Here is a 19,809-nt window from a genome sequence, read left to right as displayed (position 1 = left end):
TATAATTATGTTTTATTATCCATCCTTCAACACGGCGCATAGTATATGTTGGGGTTCTGGCGCAGGTTATATGAATAATATGCATCGAGTTATAGCCCGAGTTTTTCTAACGGGCCCTCCACACTCGTGCGTGAATTGCGGCGCGAAGCCGCGAAAGTGAGTGTGGAGTCTAGTTCGCTATAATGAGGGCTATCGTTTTTTTGCTCACCAGATGGCGCCTCTGTTGATGGTGGTCCAAAAGACTAAAGAACAGCTGTCAGTCATTGAAGTGACATTTGACATTTCGAACTATGGAAAAGACCATCTACACTAGCGCCCCTAGCGGCGAATTCATACGCATTCCAATGAGGTTGGACGGTCGAAATATTTGGCAGACGGCGCCAGCATAGCTTGCCCTGTGAACATAATCATAATAATAGTATACCTACTAATAACAATAGCATATAAATGTATAAAAAAGAGAAAAGACTTATACTTTTCACTTACTTAGACTTAAATTTCTAATTTCTAGTTTTTTTGTTCTTATTTACTGACAATTTGGTCTGACCAACTATACATGCGCTATGTGCAGAAATTCTGTAGCTCGAACGCGACCGTAGCACAATACTTCGATTTGACACTGACAGTTAATGCAAAGCTTAGCATAACCTCAAAACGTAAATAAATATCAGTCAGTTAATGAGCGAATTGCTTTAAATTTAACTTATAGTGAATTTGACCATAATAACGAACTAGTTTTATTTTATAACATCAATTTATTACAGGGATAGACGAATAAGTCACAATGTCTATCGAAATAGAATCTGCAGAGTGAGTATTGAACTTCAAGCAATCGAGTCGGTTGTTTGTAACTTTTCATCTACATTTTAATTACTAAGACTTAATGTCTTCTGAGGTCGCTACAAGTTAGATACATTTGATAGGGCTGTTGTTGATACATTACATGAGTATGTGGTTATTGCAGCGTGATCCGGTTGATCCAGCAGTACCTGAAGGAGTCTAATCTCACGCGCACGCTTCAGACGCTGCAGGTCAGTATTTATTTAGTGAGTGAAGTGTGTAAAATGCTAAAATGGGTGCTATTTAGAATGTCACAAACTTGTGTTGTCTATATGAGTAGAATGGATGGCATTTTAGTGTAGTATCTTGTATGAGACATTGTTAGTATACTATCATCAATCTTAGTATTCTTTAACTCTAATAAAATTCTTAAAAAGATGTTCATCCATAAAATAAGTGTTGAAGAAAACTCTTTATTTACAAGATATATACAGTGGTACTACGTAAACGAAATTAATAACTAGCTTAAATCTAAAATAGACCCTTGAGGCATTGTATCAAGGATGCTGGCCGCATTTCCTCGCTGTATTGCAATGCTGATACGTTGTGCGAGAAAGCTGCCAGCTCTTCGGTCACCAGTTAAATCTCATATAGTCTTATTTATATACTTATATATGAAGTTAGTATGAGATGTAGTTATTACTGTTAGTTGTACATACTTACCAAATATGCTACAAACCTATTAAACCAGCTCTTTGGTCAAATAAGTGGTTAGATATCTGTATCTATGTATGTGCCTCAAGAAATATTATTATCTTTCTGTTGAGTTGCAAATAGTGTGCATTTACTTGAAATATCTGGTCAACCTTCATTATTCTGTTATCCCCACGGTTCCAACATTAGTACTAATTAACTTCAGTGTAGTTTAAATCTTTTTTAGTTACAACAAATTTACATCTGTTTTGTCTCATTGGTTTTTTAAACAAAACCAATTCTATATTATGTTTTCACTCTTTTCTTGCAAATCACTGTTAATTCTTGTATACTGAGCTGCTAGAGATTAAATTTGAATAAAAATATGTGAGTAAAGCATAATCTATTTTTAATTTCATAATCCATTTTATCTGTGCAAAAAAATTTTTTTTTTTTTAATTATTATGTGTTGCAGGAAGAAACAGGTGTGTCACTGAACACGGTGGAGAGTGTGGACGGATTTTGTGCAGACATCAACAGTGGGCACTGGGATGCCGTACTGGGCTGCGTAGCGGCACTAAAGCTGCCAGAGCGCAAGCTGGTGGAGTTGTATGAACAGGTTATTACGCTTTTCAGCCATTTTATACTCCAGTACAAGGTAGCAGCAAGGCACACATATTTTTAACTGGTACAATGGCCATTTGATGTTGTCAAAATACTGAAACTGATTCTTAATTTGTGCAAGGTGGTCTTGGAGCTGATCGAGCTGCGCGAGCTGGGCGCGGCGCGGCAGCTGCTGCGCAACTCGCACCCCTGCAGACTGATGAAGCAGCACCACACAGACCGCTACATACACCTTGGTAATCTTAGCTTTATCTCTTGTACAGTGACAATTAAAACCTTAACTAGTTATACCATTCCCAACTACCAAATTCCTTAAAACCATATCTTTATCTAAACTATAACTAGAGAGCTGAAGGTAGCATGCTTTTTAAATCCATATCCTTTTCTCGCGGTTTTCGTTAATTTCGATCATTGCATGAGTACATTAATTTGAAAAAATAAGTCCTGCCGAGTTTCTTGTGCCGAGAATGTTCAAAAATATAGGTTAGAACTGTTGGTATTTTTTTTTATTTTTTTTATTTTTTTTTTTCTTTATTTAGAAACAAACAGTCTCTTATATTAATAAGTTGTTACAATATAGGGTAATAGACTCATAGACCTACAGTTTCCTAAAAAATAGTATGAAAACCATGTGACTTATATAAATACTAAATTAAACTAGAAATAGAACTTCTAAGTTGTCAAAAACAATGTTACAAAAAAGAAAAAAAACTTTCATTTTAACAATAATAAAATAAAAATAAAAATAAAACTAAAAATAAAAATAAAACAAGAATGGAAGAATAAAACAAAAATGGATAAATTGTAACACAGACAAAAGTGCAATTGTTGTTAAATTTTCTAATTAAAGCCTGTTAAAGCCTATTAATACACTTCAAGGTCAGGCGTTTGAAGGTACAAAACTTGTTATTGAAAATATCTAAATTTTGAAATTTTTCATCATACATCCTGCATGCTCTTCTAATGAAACCGTTTCTCGCGTATGAAGTTCGACTACGAGGAATATAAAAGAGGTTCTTCTTTCTACATGCTCGCTCACAACGACGGGGTACTCTAAAGGAAATAGATTTTAATAACTCAGGGGCGTCGATAATGTTGTTAATGACTTTATACAGAATTATAACATCAGTGCGTTCGCGACGCAAGCTCAAGGGAGAAATATTATGTCTTTTCATAGCGGTAGTGTAATCTATGTATTTATTACCAGTGCGATAATCAATTGCTTTTAGAAACTTTTTTTGCACTTTCTCTATTCTATCGCTATGAATTTTATATAGCGGGTTCCACACTGCGCTAGCAAATTCTAATCGACTACGGACATAACTATTAAATAATATCTTATACGTCGAGGGTCTCCTGAAATCCTTACCTACACGCAATATGAAACCTAACTGCTTAAAAGATTTTTTTAAGATATTGTCAATGTGGGGCACAAAGGTAAGCTTTGAGTCCATGATTACGCCGAGGTCACGGATCTGGTTCACACGGGTTAACTCTTTATCGCAAAGATCATACTTGAAATTAATAGTTGTCCTTTTTCTACTAAAGCTAATAACAAAACATTTTGCTGGGTTTAAGAAAAGATTATTTGCGTTACAAAAAGTCTGGAAATCATGTAGATCATTTTGCAGTAACATACAATCGTCTGGATTTCGTATGACTCTAAAAATTTTCGTGTCGTCGGCGTATAAAAGCATGTTTGAGTTCTTGATACATTCAGTGATATCATTCAGGTACAGGACAAATAGTAAAGGCCCCAAATGGGAACCCTGCGGTACACCAGAACTGATAGACCTGTAATGAGAAATATGGCCTCTAACAGCTACAGCCTGCGAGCGATTTTCTACATAAGATTTTATCCAACGGTAAAGATCCCCGCGTATACCAAAATGCCACAGTTTCAAAAGTAAGCGCTCATGACAGACCTTGTCGAAAGCCTTGGCAAAATCGGTATACACAGCGTCCACTTGACAGTTGTTATCTAATGCAGTTAATATGACTTCTGTATATGATAGAAGATTAGTTTCGACACTACGACCGCTGAGAAAACCATGTTGGTTAGAAATGATATGGCGCCGCATAGCAGTAGAAAGCTGATCACTAACAATCTTCTCTAAAATTTTGCCAAACTGACACAATTTCGATATAGGGCGATACTTCTCTATGTCCGAGCTAACTTCACCTTTTGGTACTGGTGTAACTAATGCCTGTTTCCATAATGATGGTACACACCCCTCCCTGATAGACCTCTCAAAAAGTAAAGTTATCGGTAATGTTAAGCTAGAGGAGCAATTTTTAATTATGATGGGAGGTATACCGTCAGGACCAGCACCCTTATTAATGTTTATACGTTTAAGATAATTGTTAACAAGGTCTTTTGTTATAAAAATAGTGTCCATGTCAAACACTGTATCATTTACAGGTGGAAGATTATTCAGGTCAACAGAACTAACAGTAGGTTTTTCGAAAACTGAGTGGAAATGTTGATTGAAAAAATCACATATTTGTGTACCATTTGAGGCTGTCATACCCTTATAGTACATAAGCTGTGGGAGACCGCTCTTAACAAAAACTGATTTTATATACGTCCAAAAGAATTTAGGGTGAGTACTAATTTTGGCTTCAGTATTATTAATGTAATTTCTGTAACATATTGGCTCTAATTTTAAAATTCTTTTTCTTAAAGTTTTAAATGTGTCGAAATCTAAGGGATTACCGAAAGTCTTCCACAGCCTATGATATTTCTTTTTCTCATTTAGAAGTCTTCTAAGAGATCTAGTATACCAAGGAGGCCTAGAACACGATGTACGTTGCGGTACCTTTGGAACATATCTGTCAATCAATTTATTTAATATATCATAAAATAGTAATACACATTCCTCCAGTGCGCGGCCTTGAAAATATTCGACCCAGTGAATTTTTGATAATTCAATATTTATTTGATTAAAGTTCGCCTCATAGAAGCGATATATGTAAGTGGAAGCTGGCCTCAGAGGTGGCGCGTAATCTAAGTTAAGTTCGATCTGAAGAGCCTTATGATGCAAATTCTCAGGTGTTAAAATATCATCACTTACTGTTACCATACAATTTTTATTGCAAAAAATAAGACCAAGCACACGTTGATTAATATTATAACAACCGTTAAATTGTTCAACACCTGTGAATGATAAAAATTCACTAAGCAATTGTATAGGATAACTGTTGCTGCTAGATAAGGTCATTTTGTAACAATCATTTTTAGTCCATTGTGCGTCAGAAATATTAAAATCACCTGTTATAAGAAAAATATCATTTGGATTGTCTATTATTAATTGACTACAGATTTCAAAGAAGTTTTCCAACGTATCCCTATACTGCGGCCCGTGCGGAATGTAAACGCAACAAATATTTAAGAATGTTTGTCCTTGAGCGTCAGTATGCGATAAAGGTATTGACAACCATATGCACTCGGAGGATGCAGGAGAGGGGCAGGGCCAGTCTCGCGGAGTCGGCAGGAACTCCCGGCGCACAGCGACCGCCACCCCCCCGCCCCGCTCCGCCCCACTCGAGCCAGCTGATCTATCGCAACGATAAACAATATACCTACTGTCGAAGATTTCCCTGTCAAAAAAGTGTGCATTTAACCAGCTCTCGGTAATACATATAAAGTCATAATTTAACAATGCGACCTGCGAATAAAAACTATGTGTTTTGGTACGCAGTCCCCTTACGTTCTAATAATAACCTGTTAAGTTAACAGTTAGGCCGGCGGTAAGTCTATAAGTACTTGAATTAGTATTAGAGCCAGAGTGAGCCATGTACTCTCTGAGTACCAAAGTATATTAAAGATAAATGGAGAGGGTTGGTGTTGCGAGTAAAACGAAGAATTTGTATTATTTTTTATATGGCTAGATGAGAAGGCGATTTCATTAAAATTTTTTATACAATCCATCCCATTGCAATGTGCCCAAACTAAGATCTTTGTCTTTTGGGTCAATAGAGTTTTGAAATATGCAGGTTGTGTGTACTGACTTTAATGTCATAGAGAAAATTACACAACATAGACGATTTTTGTTTTATTATAAGTAAAATTCAACATGTTTTATCATAGTTCGTTGTTGCAGAGAACCTCCTCTCCCGCTCGTACTTCGATCCTCGCGAGGCGTACGGCGCGGGCGGCGGCAAGGAGCGGCGCCGCGCCGCCATCGCCGCCTCGCTCGCCGGCGAGGTGTCCGTCGTGCCGTCCAGCCGGCTGCTGGCGCTGCTGGGGCAGGCGCTCAAGTGGCAGCAGCACCAAGGGCTGCTCCCGCCAGGTGACTATCACAATGCGCCGCCTCGCTCGCCGGCGAGGTGTCCGTCGTGCCGTCCAGCCGGCTGCTGGCGCTGCTGGGGCAGGCGCTCAAGTGGCAGCAGCACCAAGGGCTGCTCCCGCCAGGTGACTATCACAATGCGCCGCCTCGCTCGCCGGCGAGGTGTCCGTCGTGCCGTCCAGCCGGCTGCTGGCGCTGCTGGGGCAGGCGCTCAAGTGGCAGCAGCACCAAGGGCTGCTCCCGCCAGGTGACTATCACAATGCGCCGCCTCGCTCGCCGGCGAGGTGTCCGTCGTGCCGTCCAGCCGGCTGCTGGCGCTGCTGGGGCAGGCGCTCAAGTGGCAGCAGCACCAAGGGCTGCTCCCGCCAGGTGACTATCACAATGCGCCGCCTCGCTCGCCGGCGAGGTGTCCGTCGTGCCGTCCAGCCGGCTGCTGGCGCTGCTGGGGCAGGCGCTCAAGTGGCAGCAGCACCAAGGGCTGCTCCCGCCAGGTGACTATCACAATGCGCCGCCTCGCTCGCCGGCGAGGTGTCCGTCGTGCCGTCCAGCCGGCTGCTGGCGCTGCTGGGGCAGGCGCTCAAGTGGCAGCAGCACCAAGGGCTGCTCCCGCCAGGTGACTATCACAATGCGCCGCCTCGCTCGCCGGCGAGGTGTCCGTCGTGCCGTCCAGCCGGCTGCTGGCGCTGCTGGGGCAGGCGCTCAAGTGGCAGCAGCACCAAGGGCTGCTCCCGCCAGGTGACTATCACAATGCGCCGCCTCGCTCGCCGGCGAGGTGTCCGTCGTGCCGTCCAGCCGGCTGCTGGCGCTGCTGGGGCAGGCGCTCAAGTGGCAGCAGCACCAAGGGCTGCTCCCGCCAGGTGACTATCACAATGCGCCGCCTCGCTCGCCGGCGAGGTGTCCGTCGTGCCGTCCAGCCGGCTGCTGGCGCTGCTGGGGCAGGCGCTCAAGTGGCAGCAGCACCAAGGGCTGCTCCCGCCAGGTGACTATCACAATGCGCCGCCTCGCTCGCCGGCGAGGTGTCCGTCGTGCCGTCCAGCCGGCTGCTGGCGCTGCTGGGGCAGGCGCTCAAGTGGCAGCAGCACCAAGGGCTGCTCCCGCCAGGTGACTATCACTATGCCGCTAGTGTTGCAATTCTAAAAAACGAAAACCACACGCGATCAGGATTCACCAACTTTGGACTCGTGCGTTGGATTGGAATGCCTTGATTCCAAAATTTGGAAAATGGTAGGTATTAGTTTAATTTAGTTGTTAAATATCTCTAGTTGTTTTTGTTGTCACGAAGTTTACAAGCAGACTGGCCACTTTAAATATGGGCTTTGAAACGAGCCATCAACATTTGTTTATCATTTTCATCCAGCATTTTGACACGAAGCGCCTCAGACGCCCATTACATAAGTGCGCGCAAAGCACACAAACTTTTTGGTATGAAGGGAGCCTCCGGCGCCCAGTATGTAGGAGTGCGTGAAGCTCCGAACGTGGGGCTTCGAGCTTTATTTAATTTTTCCATTGTTTTCTCCCTCAGGCACAACCATCGACTTGTTCCGAGGCAAGGCCGCTATCCGAGACGAAGAAGACGACCAGTGCCCCACGCAGCTGTTCAAGACCATCAAGTTCGGGCAGAAGTCCCACGTGGAGTGCGCCCGGTTCTCCCCTGACGGCCAATACCTCGTCACCGGCTCCGTGGATGGGCTAGTTGAGGTAAGGAAAATAAATCGTCACGTCGGTTTGCAGTCCACTCAGGCTGGCCTATTACACTTTTACTATTGTTGGTCATAAGGACACACTGAGTGATCAGTGTGCACTTTTATTTAGTGGTAAATCAGTCGAAAAAGAACGTGCAGATGACGCATGAAACGTGTCTTCAATACATGAGTTTTACTTTTTGAAGAAGCTGTAGCTGTCATTTACTTACGGCATTTTTTTAGCTATCTGTGATACACTAGCGAACGCGCGTTTGAAACTGTACATTTCAATTAATATGTTTATTGTAATTTGTATCGTATACAGGTGTGGAACTTCACGACGGGCAAGATCCGCAAGGACCTCCGCTACCAAGCTCAAGAGGAATACATGAGCATGGAGGAAGCAGTTCTCAGCTTAGCGTTCGCGCGCGACTCCGACACGCTCGCCGCCGGCGCCAACGACGGCCGCGTCAAGGTCACAACATGCACATGTAACGGCTGTCACAAAAAGGACGCAAGATTTCAATTTGCCGCCATTTTTGTATTTTAGTGCTGGCAACCCTAAAAAAAAACTATTTGACAGCTGAATGTTTGGTTTAGGGTTTGTAAAAATGGCAGGATATACGAAAGATCAACGCGTTTTTATCATTGAACAATATTTCAAAAGTAATGAAAGTTTGGCGGGTACGGTTAGAAAATTCCTAGTCGTGTGATCTCTCGATTCGGTGATCAGAATTGGCCCCCTAGGTCTTGCGATTTAACGCCTTTAGAATTCTTTTTAGGGTTATTTAAAGTTTAAAGTCTATGCCAATAAGCCTACAACCACTCATGCTTTAAAAGAGGAAATTCGACAGTGCATCGGAGAAATTCAGCGGCATCTATGCAAAATGGTCATAGAAAATTTTGACAAAAGAGTGCGTATGTGCCAACAAAGCCTAGGAGGACATTTACCTGAAGTATTATTCCACAAGTACTTCTATTTTATGTATTTCAAGATTTTATATGCAAATAAAAATGTGTTTTTCATCAATTTCAAATCTTGCGTCCTTTTTGGGACACCCTTTAGAACTAGTTGACGTAGTGCAGGGACGCCCGGCCGGAAACAGGCAGGCAATTCCCTGGAGTTGAAGCTGCAGGTTACTTTTCCGGGGACATTCCCGTTCCCACGCACTATTCTCCTCAAATCTTCTTGTTTTCCTGCAGAACAGAAGGATATCAATGTGTTCGACGTCCTTTAGTTCGCTCTCATTTAATGTATGTACCGAATGCATTACGAGTATATCGCGCTGCCGCGCGTACACAATACATTCTGCTAGTAAGATAGAGATAGTTTTCTCAAAAATGGAAGGCAGCGCAGCGTCGACGTTGCCGGTTAAAAAGTAGGTCGAGAAGTGCGTAGTTTATGGTCAGTGAAAAAATTAAAAAGTTAAAAACATTGCAATCTCGATTTCGGGACTGCAATGTTGCATACAAATTCCATTATTTGTCGAGTTCCAAACTTTTTAAAAGTTGAAGTGGCCATATCAAATGAAGGCATAGGTCCAGTCAAGGGCATAAATATATATATACCCAAAGTTTCAGAAATATGTGTACGCTCTTACACCTTAGACAATAAAGTCGTGTTGAGCCATTTGTCAGGATCGAGATTTTTGCCTTCGACTGTCCATTAAACAGCCAAACAGATGATCAGTACTTATCAAGTACTTATTATTATAATGTTGGTACCGCGACTATTTAGGTGTCTCAAATAGGTTGGCGTATTTTCAGCAGAAAAAAACACTTCTATTTTTAGTAAAAAAAAAAAAGGCGGCAAAGAAAATCTTTTTACTTTTTTCTGTGAAAATATATACATTAGAACTTTGCATAATGTAGAATATTTCTATTATAATAGTTTCTATTAATCAAGTAGGCATATTACAATGCGCTTATGAACGTCAAATAAAGTTACGCTATAAGTGTAAGCTTGTCTCTTTCACACTTTGGTCTTTGCCACAGTGTGGGCAGGGCAGGGCAGGCCGCATCAAGGTTTGTATATTTTTTTTTCACCTCAGCAGCTCGAACAAGCCTACTTTCGTCAAACAATGTAGCTTTTTAATTTAGTGAAGGCACTTCATACTACGGTACGGTACGGTACGCTACGCTACGGTACGGTACGGTACGGTACGGTACGGTACGGTACGGTACGGTCCGGTCCGGTCCGGTCCGGTCCGGTCTCTCATCTCGTATCGTATCGTATCGTATCGTATCTTATCGTATCGTACATATTATAATACTTTTTTTTTTCTGTTTATTCTGTGTAATTCGAAATACATTTTAACCTTTAATATGTTCTCACTACTGAGGTGAAAAATTATGTGTGCAACACGAGAGCAAAGTTATTTTACATCTCGTGTTTTTGAGTCCCTCGCTACGCTCAAGATTCTACCTTAGAATCACTCGCTTCGCTCGTGATTCAATTATAGAATCTTTCGCTTTCTCGGGACTCAAAATAAACACTCGCAAGAAAAACCAACTTTCCTCTCTTATTGCACAAATAACTATTAAACTGCTGGACCAATCTGGCTATTTTTTTCTTTAAAGAATCTTCACAGTTTGTTCCTATTGTTATCAAGTTAGAATCTGATTATGGGATCTTGGAGAAATCACGGGAACACTTTACACATATTATTGGCATTTTCGGAAAGCATGTTTTAGTAAAGTGGAACTGCTGCTGAAACCCGTGACATGGTGTAATTTTTTTTTCAACTTTGTCATTTCCGGGAGGCTCTGAAATAATATTGTCTTCGGTTACCGCGATAGTTACTCATGAAATAAAACTTTGAAAACGGATTATATCGCGTATATTGAATTTATAATACATCCCGACGTTTCTAACCCTTTACAGCGTTCGTGGTCAATGGGTGACTGAGGAAAAACTACAAAGTGCAAAAATACCCACATACTAAAAATAATGAACCATCATACATTTTTTAAGGCTGGTTGTACATGCAAAATCGGTTCATAAGGCTAGTTATACAATACAACAATTTTCAAGTAAAAATATACGCGATAAAAACTACGCCGGCTCCAACCCTACACCACGGACCCGAGAAGATTTAATTTCCTCCTAAATTGTAGGAGGGTATCCCAATATGGGGCCGGCAACAAACTCGACGGGACACGTAAAACTATGAAATAAAACTATGGTTTTATTACTGAAATATTACCTAAATATTAAGACCTCATAAAACATCGAACAGAGTGAATTAGCCTTTCATGATGACAGGTGTGGCGCGTATCAACGGGCGCAGTGCAACGCCGCCTCGACCGCGCGCACTCCCGCGGCGTGACGTCACTGCAGTTCAGCCGGGACTCCTCCCAGCTACTGTCGGCCTCCTTCGACCGCACCGTGCGCATCCACGGACTCAAGTCCGGGAAGTTGCTTAAGGAGTTCCGCGGACACACGTCGTTTGTTAACGAGGTGAGTGACGTCACTGCAGTTCAGCCGAGACTCCTCCTAGCTACTGTCGGCCTCCTTCGACCGCACCGTGCGCCGGCCTCAAGTCCTGCGAGCTTCAACAGTTCCGCGGGCACACCTCCTTCGTAAACGAGGTTGGTTACCTCACTATATTCAGCTTCCTTCGGTCTCAAATGCTTCCCGGCCGAAATAAAAATAGTGTTTTAAATGTTTCCGATTTCTAACAGGGCACCCCAAAACGATATCTGCATTAATCATCCTAGAACATGGCGGTTTTATTTGTAATTTATTTATTTATTGGAAACAACGTAAGTTTACAGTTTAAAACCAATTCACTTACATGCTAGGAATACAGATATGAGTAGGAACATACATAGTAGGAACATATTTATTGGAACGCTTCAAATTTTAAGGTATAAAACGGCGCATTTGAAGGCCCTTTTCTTTCAATGTGTACTCCCAAGGTAATAAAAAGGGTTGGCTCCCGCGAAAGTGCGAGGCCGTAAAAAATAAATAAAACAATAATAATAATAAATAAAAACTTTTATAAAAAAAAAGATAAACCGACTTCAAAAAGGATGAAATAAAATATTATCCTTTTTAGGGTTCCGTGTTTAAGTATATGCGTTACCAACTGATATTTTTGAAGTCGGTGCCAAGCCAAATTTTAAACCATATATTCATAATGATTTTGGTGCAATTCGATAAAGATACATAGATATAGAAGTGTCCTACGTGGGCGATCTCGTTGCGAACGCGAACGCCTTGGGCCAGCCGCGCCGTGCCGCGTCGCTTCGCTTCGCGTTCGCGAGTGTTCGCCTATGTAAGACGCAGCGTACACGACGACAATAAACGAACTTTCTGTACACCTCAGAACAGAACACACGGTTGAACCTTCTTGGCGCAGTTCGTACCATGCTTGTCGGCACGTTAGTGTAAATCTAATACGTTTTGTCGTCGTATTTTTTTAAAGAGCATTTCTTACTAATTCTTGAACAGTCATAGCACGCAAGTGTGGGATTGGGACTGTCGCTTATCCATATTCAAAATATAAAACAATTCAAGGAACCTTCATGCAAAATTTCAGCTAAAGCGGTTCAGTTGTTTAGCCATGAAAAGGTAACAAAGAGGCAGACATAATTGCTTTCACGTTTATAATATTTGTACAGTTGTAATGGGATTTATAGACATAAAGCTGATTATTTTTGACTGGTATTGTTACTACTTGGAGTACTTGGCTTGGCACCGACTTCAAAAATATCAGTTGGTAACGCATATACTTAAACACGAAACCCTAAAAAGGATAATATTTTATTTCATCCTTTTTGAAGTCGGTTATCTTTTTTTTTATAAAAGTTTTTATTTTTCAATTTTTAGTTTTAAAACATTGTTAAGATCGTGACGCATGAATGAAAAACATAATGATGTTTAACTGTAAATTCGTAAACTTTATTAAATAATCAGAATTTTCCTCGAGTCCGTCTGGGAAATCATTCCTGTCACTAAATCCATTCTCAGCCCCGCCACTGACCCAATCCCTCAAACCCGGTGATCACTCAACCTCACAGCACATCAACCCCTGATCACTGAACCCCTCGACCCTAAACCACCAACCCTTCAACCGCCATTCCCCGACCCCTAACCCCAGACCCCTTAACTTCTAACCCTAACCCCCCCCCGATCCCTTAACTCCCAACCCCACAGTCCCCGACCCATCAACTCACCTCCCCTCAACCCCCAACCTCAAACCCCCCAAACACTAATACCCTCTACCTTCACCTCTCAGTCTCTTTGGTTGTTTCCAACACTACCTACATCAAAAATCATAATACACATACGAGGGAAGTTATCAGTAGCCTTACCACGAGTTTGACATTGATATATTCGCTATCGTGTGCGTAACTTACTGTTTATGCATCTCGCTCGTACTAGCATATTAGTGTACAAAGTAAGTTACGAAGAATATTTAGTGTCAAACTCGTGGTTAGGCTACAGTTGCACTACATCAAATTGGTGGTTTTGGGGAGGAAATGCTTGAGTTACTTTAGAAAACACCGAAATTACCACACACGTGCCTTTAAAAATTGAGGAGTTCCCTCAATTCCTCACGGATTCCATCATCAGATCAAAACCAAAAATATTACGAAAACACCTTGGAGAGGTAACTTCTTTCAAACAGAAAAAGAATAACTCAAATCGGATAATGGGTGCCGGAGTAATCGCTGAAATCATTATCATCAAAACAATCATCATCATCAGCTCCACTTCATCAAATTGGTGGTTTTCGAGAAAAAATGCTCAATTTGCTTAAGAAAACGACCAAATCACCATACATGTGCCTTTAAAAATTGAGGAGTTCCCTCAATTCCTCATGGATCCCATCATCAGAACAGCACCAGATTAATGTGGGACCACCTTGGAGGTAGTTCCTTTCAAACAAAAAAAGAATTGTTCAAGTCGGACCACGGGTCTCGGAGTATTCGCTGAACATCCTACAATAAAAAAATCATCATCACTATCTTCAAAACAATCATCATCATCAGGTGCAATTCATCAAATTGGTCGTTTTCGAGAGAAAATGCTAAAGTTGCTTATGAAAACACCCAAATCACCATACATGTGCCTTTAAAAATTGAGGAGTTCCCTCAATTCCTCAGGGATCCCATCATCAGATCAGAACCAGATTAATATGGGACCAACTTGGAAGTAGCTCCTTTCGAACAAAAAAGGAATTACTCAAATCGGACCACGGGTCTCGGAATAATCGGTGAACATACATAAAAAAAAAAAAAAAAAAACATAGCCACAACCGAATACAGAACCTCCTCCTTCTATGAAATTGAAGTCGGTTAAAAAAACAAGTTATAATTCCCATAGGCGGTGTTCACCCCCGACGGGCACGGCGTGCTGTCGGGCAGCAGCGACGGCTCCGTGAAGCTGTGGGCGCTGCGCACCGGCGAGTGCTCCGCCACGCTCAAGCCGCTCGGCGCCGCGGGCGAGGCCGCCGCCGGCGCCGAGCCCCCCGTCAACACGCTGCTGCTCACACCCAAGAACCCCGAGCATTTTGTCGTCTGCAACCGGACTAACACTGGTAACACACTGTAGTACTAGCACGAGGCCGATCGGGGTCGCGGGCGAGGCCGGGTTCCCGTCAACACTACTGCTCACCCCCAAGAATCCCGAGCACTTTGTCGTCTGCAAGTTCTGCAACAGCGCCAACACTGGTAACACACTATAGTACCGGGACGAGGCCGCTCTGAGCCACGTGCGAGGCCGAGTTCCCGTCAACACTACTGCTCAGCCCCAAGGATCCCTGTTTTTATTCATAAGTGTACATATAGTGTGACAAATAGTGATAGTGGTATATTGTTTTCAGTGGTGATAATGAACACGGCCGGGCAGACGGTGCGCTCGTTCTCGTCGGGGCGGCGCGAGCGCGAGGGCGGCGCGCTGACCGCCGCCGCGCTGTCCGCGCGCGGCCGCCTCGTCTACTGCGCCGGCGAGGACCTGGTGCTGTACGCCTTCTGCGCCAACACCGGCAAGCTGGAGCGGACCATCAACGTGAGTCTAGTCTAGAGGGACAAAGGTTCTCGTCGGGACGGCGCCTCGTCTACTGCGCCGGCGAGGACCTGGTGCTGTACGCCTTCTGCGCCAACACCGGCAAGCTGGAGCGGACCATCAACGTGAGTCTAGTCTAGAGGGACAAAGGTTCTCGTCGGGACGGCGCCTCGTCTACTGCGCCGGCGAGGACCTGGTGCTGTACGCCTTCTGCGCCAACACCGGCAAGCTGGAGCGGACCATCAACGTGAGTCTAGTCTAGAGGGACAAAGGTTCTCGTCGGGACGGCGCCTCGTCTACTGCGCCGGCGAGGACCTGGTGCTGTACGCCTTCTGCGCCAACACCGGCAAGCTGGAGCGGACCATCAACGTGAGTCTAGTCTAGAGGGACAAAGGTTCTCGTCGGGACGGCGCCTCGTCTACTGCGCCGGCGAGGACCTGGTGCTGTACGCCTTCTGCGCCAACACCGGCAAGCTGGAGCGGACCATCAACGTGAGTCTAGTCTAGAGGGACAAAGGTTCTCGTCGGGACGGCGCCTCGTCTACTGCGCCGGCGAGGACCTGGTGCTGTACGCCTTCTGCGCCAACACCGGCAAGCTGGAGCGGACCATCAACGTGAGTCTAGTCTAGAGGGACAAAGGTTCTCGTCGGGACGGCGCCTCGTCTACTGCGCCGGCGAGGACCTGGTGCTGTACGCCTTCTGCGCCAACACCGGCAAGCTGGAGCGGACCATCAACGTGAGTCTAGTCTAGAGGGACAAAGGTTCTCGTCGGGACGGCGCCTCGTCTACTGCGCCGGCGAGGACCTGGTGCTGTACGCCTTCTGCGCCAACACCGGCAAGCTGGAGCGGACCATCAACGTGAGTCTAGTCTAGAGGGACAAAGGTTCTCGTCGGGACGGCGCCTCGTCTACTGCGCCGGCGAGGACCTGGTGCTGTACGCCTTCTGCGCCAACACCGGCAAGCTGGAGCGGACCATCAACGTGAGTCTAGTCTAGAGGGACAAAGGTTCTCGTCGGGACGGCGCCTCGTCTACTGCGCCGGCGAGGACCTGGTGCTGTACGCCTTCTGCGCCAACACCGGCAAGCTGGAGCGGACCATCAACGTGAGTCTAGTCTAGAGGGACAAAGGTTCTCGTCGGGACGGCGCCTCGTCTACTGCGCCGGCGAGGACCTGGTGCTGTACGCCTTCTGCGCCAACACCGGCAAGCTGGAGCGGACCATCAACGTGAGTCTAGTCTAGAGGGACAAAGGTTCTCGTCGGGACGGCGCCTCGTCTACTGCGCCGGCGAGGACCTGGTGCTGTACGCCTTCTGCGCCAACACCGGCAAGCTGGAGCGGACCATCAACGTGAGTCTAGTCTAGAGGGACAAAGGTTCTCGTCGGGACGGCGCCTCGTCTACTGCGCCGGCGAGGACCTGGTGCTGTACGCCTTCTGCGCCAACACCGGCAAGCTGGAGCGGACCATCAACGTGAGTCTAGTCTAGAGGGACAAAGGTTCTCGTCGGGACGGCGCCTCGTCTACTGCGCCGGCGAGGACCTGGTGCTGTACGCCTTCTGCGCCAACACCGGCAAGCTGGAGCGGACCATCAACGTGAGTCTAGTCTAGAGGGACAAAGGTTCTCGTCGGGACGGCGCCTCGTCTACTGCGCCGGCGAGGACCTGGTGCTGTACGCCTTCTGCGCCAACACCGGCAAGCTGGAGCGGACCATCAACGTGAGTCTAGTCTAGAGGGACAAAGGTTCTCGTCGGGACGGCGCCTCGTCTACTGCGCCGGCGAGGACCTGGTGCTGTACGCCTTCTGCGCCAACACCGGCAAGCTGGAGCGGACCATCAACGTGAGTCTAGTCTAGAGGGACAAAGGTTCTCGTCGGGACGGCGCCTCGTCTACTGCGCCGGCGAGGACCTGGTGCTGTACGCCTTCTGCGCCAACACCGGCAAGCTGGAGCGGACCATCAACGTGAGTCTAGTCTAGAGGGACAAAGGTTCTCGTCGGGACGGCGCCTCGTCTACTGCGCCGGCGAGGACCTGGTGCTGTACGCCTTCTGCGCCAACACCGGCAAGCTGGAGCGGACCATCAACGTGAGTCTAGTCTAGAGGGACAAAGGTTCTCGTCGGGACGGCGCCTCGTCTACTGCGCCGGCGAGGACCTGGTGCTGTACGCCTTCTGCGCCAACACCGGCAAGCTGGAGCGGACCATCAACGTGAGTCTAGTCTAGAGGGACAAAGGTTCTCGTCGGGGCGGCGCGAGCGCGAGGGCGATTTCGTGGTTGGTCCCATAGTAAAAGTTGCTCAGTATAATCCCAAAACGTTCCTGGAAACGGGAATGCACTTATTTTTTAGCCACCCTGTATATTGAGTAACATGCGTATCCGTATGGTGTGCAGGTCCACGAGAAGGCCGTGATCGGCATGACGCACCATCCGCACCAGAACCTGCTGGCCACCTACAGCGAGGACGGCCTGCTCAAGCTCTGGAAACCCTGAGCCGACCTGTTCCTTCCGTGTCTTATAAGGATCGGAGCTGCCATGCCATTTCCACTGCAGATTTTCATGGAGCTCGCATTTATTCAATTAAGGTCAGGTGGGGTAAGAGAAACACCGGGGCAAGAAAAACTCTTGTATGGAATCTTCATACTGATTCTCTTGCCCCAAGCAAAATAAAGTATGTTTCACTTACCCAACTTGATCTTACTTACTTTTCAACATACTTGCTCGTAATGTGAAACTTATTGAACCGCTTTGAGGGTCATTAAATTAAACCCACGTCTTTTTTCATTATAATTATCGAACTTTTGCGGTAATGTTATATTTATCGTACTAGTGCGGTAATGTATGGTGGCACATTTTAAGAATTAAAATTTGATTAATATATGTTTTGTTTTTTCTTCGTAAGTGTGTTGAAAAACGTCGTACGAAACACGTGTGCTTTGGTCAATACACACATCGGCTTTCTTCTAGCTCGCGCGTACAATATCGCCTCGACTGTAATAAATGACTATAGCACACTTGTATCATAATGTACCATAATCCACGCACGCTCCGAAATTGTAATTATTATTGTTTGTTTAAAAAAAAAACCCTATCGGAGACTTAGTTTAATTTAGGCTTCTTTACTAACTACGATGTTTATTTCGTTGCGGTGCTGCGTCACTTTCGATTCACGTAATTAGGAAAGAGATGCAAATATCGCAACCCGATAACAAACCACGAAGTAAATGGGGTGAGACAATTAGCTATCATTATCGACATTTTGACTTGATATCATTAATTTATGTAATAAGGTAATTAGATGTAAGGTTTAGTCATTAAAGATTTATTAAGATACATTTATGTTGTTTTTTATTCTTAGAAATTTATGCAAAGTAGGTATTAGGGTGGTATTCCACCTGTACAATTTGTCCAAGTGCATTGCGTCTCACCAAAGAGGATATAATAGGATAGAGCGGTACTGATATAGTAAATTTTGTAACCACAGTAAGTTCACTGCCATCTATCGACACACGATTAAAACTAAAAATGAAGATGTATAAAAGTACGATAAAATGTATTATTTTTTACTTTGCATTAATTATTTATATATAATTTTGACCCATTTTCTTTTACCGATATTAATGAAATTATTAACTGTATACTGATAAAATTGTTAAATAACAAACGAAACCGTCAACGCCATCTATCTGAGAGTAGGCCAAAGGTAGTGGCGCCATCTGATTGAGAATCAAATTTACGTGATTTTCGAGGCACGTTTTTTCCTTAGACTGTATCCATCTATTACGGAGTTATCTATCTTTGGTCTCACTCTCATCAAAGAGAATTAAGTAGACAGTGCTCCCTCCATACATCAGTTCTGTTACCAAAAAGACTATTATTTTCGTAGTCGACATTTAGCGTCAAGTAGCGGAATTATTAGTACTGCTACTCGACATTAGATGTCACTTGTGTCGCAACTGACAAACAGTGTATTGCTCAACGATTTACAACTAGTATTATAAGCAGAAGGAGCTGAAAATAGAGTTCCGGTCTACTACGCACGGTCTAGTACGGCAAGTTTTTTTTTGATTTCCGTTAAATTCGACACGTTGCTTGGTACATTAATAGAAGCTACCTTGTATATCGCTTTTTGTAAAATTGGAAAAAAAAATATTTTTTCCTTTTTCATACAAAATAAATGAATATTGCATTGTAAAAGGTCCTTTAGAGTTACGTAAAAGTTAGTGTGACACATAATGAAAGAAAAGTAGGTAATGTCGGAATTGTCAAACTAACTCACCTCAGTAACCTTGTAGTGAAGTGCTGTCAATGAAAAACTCTTTACTGACGAAACTTAAAAAATAAATAAAATTGGAAGGCAATGAAGAATCTTTTACACAGGCTCAGTAATTTAATTTATTTATTGAATATCTCAAAAACTGTAAGAGTTAAAATACTAGTTTCTTAGAGAAATTAACTTTATTTAACCTAAAGAATCTCCCCTTAAAATTAACGGAAATCAAAAATAACACGTGTATATTAAGTAATATGCAAGTTGCATTATAACACACCGTATCGCATTGTATGTACAGCCTCGAACACAAGTTTTTACGCCCTCAGTTCCAGTTGAATAAACACTCGCCAACCTCTATATCGCCGCTATACTTACTAAACCTCGTATCTGCAACACTCATTTGATGACAATAACACCCGTATTCCGAATGAAAGAAAAGCGACATTTCCATCAAATGATTGTTGC

At 44.1% G+C, this 19,809-nt stretch overlaps 1 protein-coding gene across 1 annotated transcript; it reads left to right on the top strand.

Annotated features, from left to right (window-relative positions):
• Nucleotides 1-626: 626 nt before the first annotated feature.
• LOC134755390 (WD40 repeat-containing protein SMU1) lies at nucleotides 627-18,406 on the top strand. Its single transcript, XM_063691945.1, has 11 exons — nucleotides 627-810; nucleotides 965-1,031; nucleotides 1,949-2,092; nucleotides 2,219-2,333; nucleotides 6,201-6,389; nucleotides 7,909-8,084; nucleotides 8,394-8,543; nucleotides 11,334-11,528; nucleotides 14,403-14,616; nucleotides 14,902-15,086; nucleotides 17,466-18,406. The coding sequence occupies exons 1-11, from the start codon at nucleotides 785-787 to the stop codon at nucleotides 17,562-17,564; spliced, it is 1,560 nt and encodes a 519-aa protein (XP_063548015.1). The 5' UTR covers nucleotides 627-784; the 3' UTR covers nucleotides 17,565-18,406.
• Nucleotides 18,407-19,809: the final 1,403 nt, after the last annotated feature.

Source organism: Cydia strobilella, chromosome 2, assembly GCF_947568885.1.
Source record: "Cydia strobilella chromosome 2, ilCydStro3.1, whole genome shotgun sequence".
Lineage (NCBI taxonomy): Eukaryota > Metazoa > Arthropoda > Insecta > Lepidoptera > Tortricidae > Cydia > Cydia strobilella.
This window is presented reverse-complemented; position numbering and strand designations above follow the sequence as displayed.

Bases quoted from the DNA above. Each gene is read 5' to 3' on its own strand.
- LOC134755390 (XM_063691945.1), top strand. From the start codon at position 785: ATGTCTATCGAAATAGAATCTGCAGA. The intron at 811-964 runs GTGAGTATTGAA...TGGTTATTGCAG, and splicing joins ATCGAAATAGAATCTGCAGA to CGTGATCCGGTTGATCCAGC. The intron at 11,529-14,402 runs GTGAGTGACGTC...TAATTCCCATAG, and splicing joins ACACGTCGTTTGTTAACGAG to GCGGTGTTCACCCCCGACGG.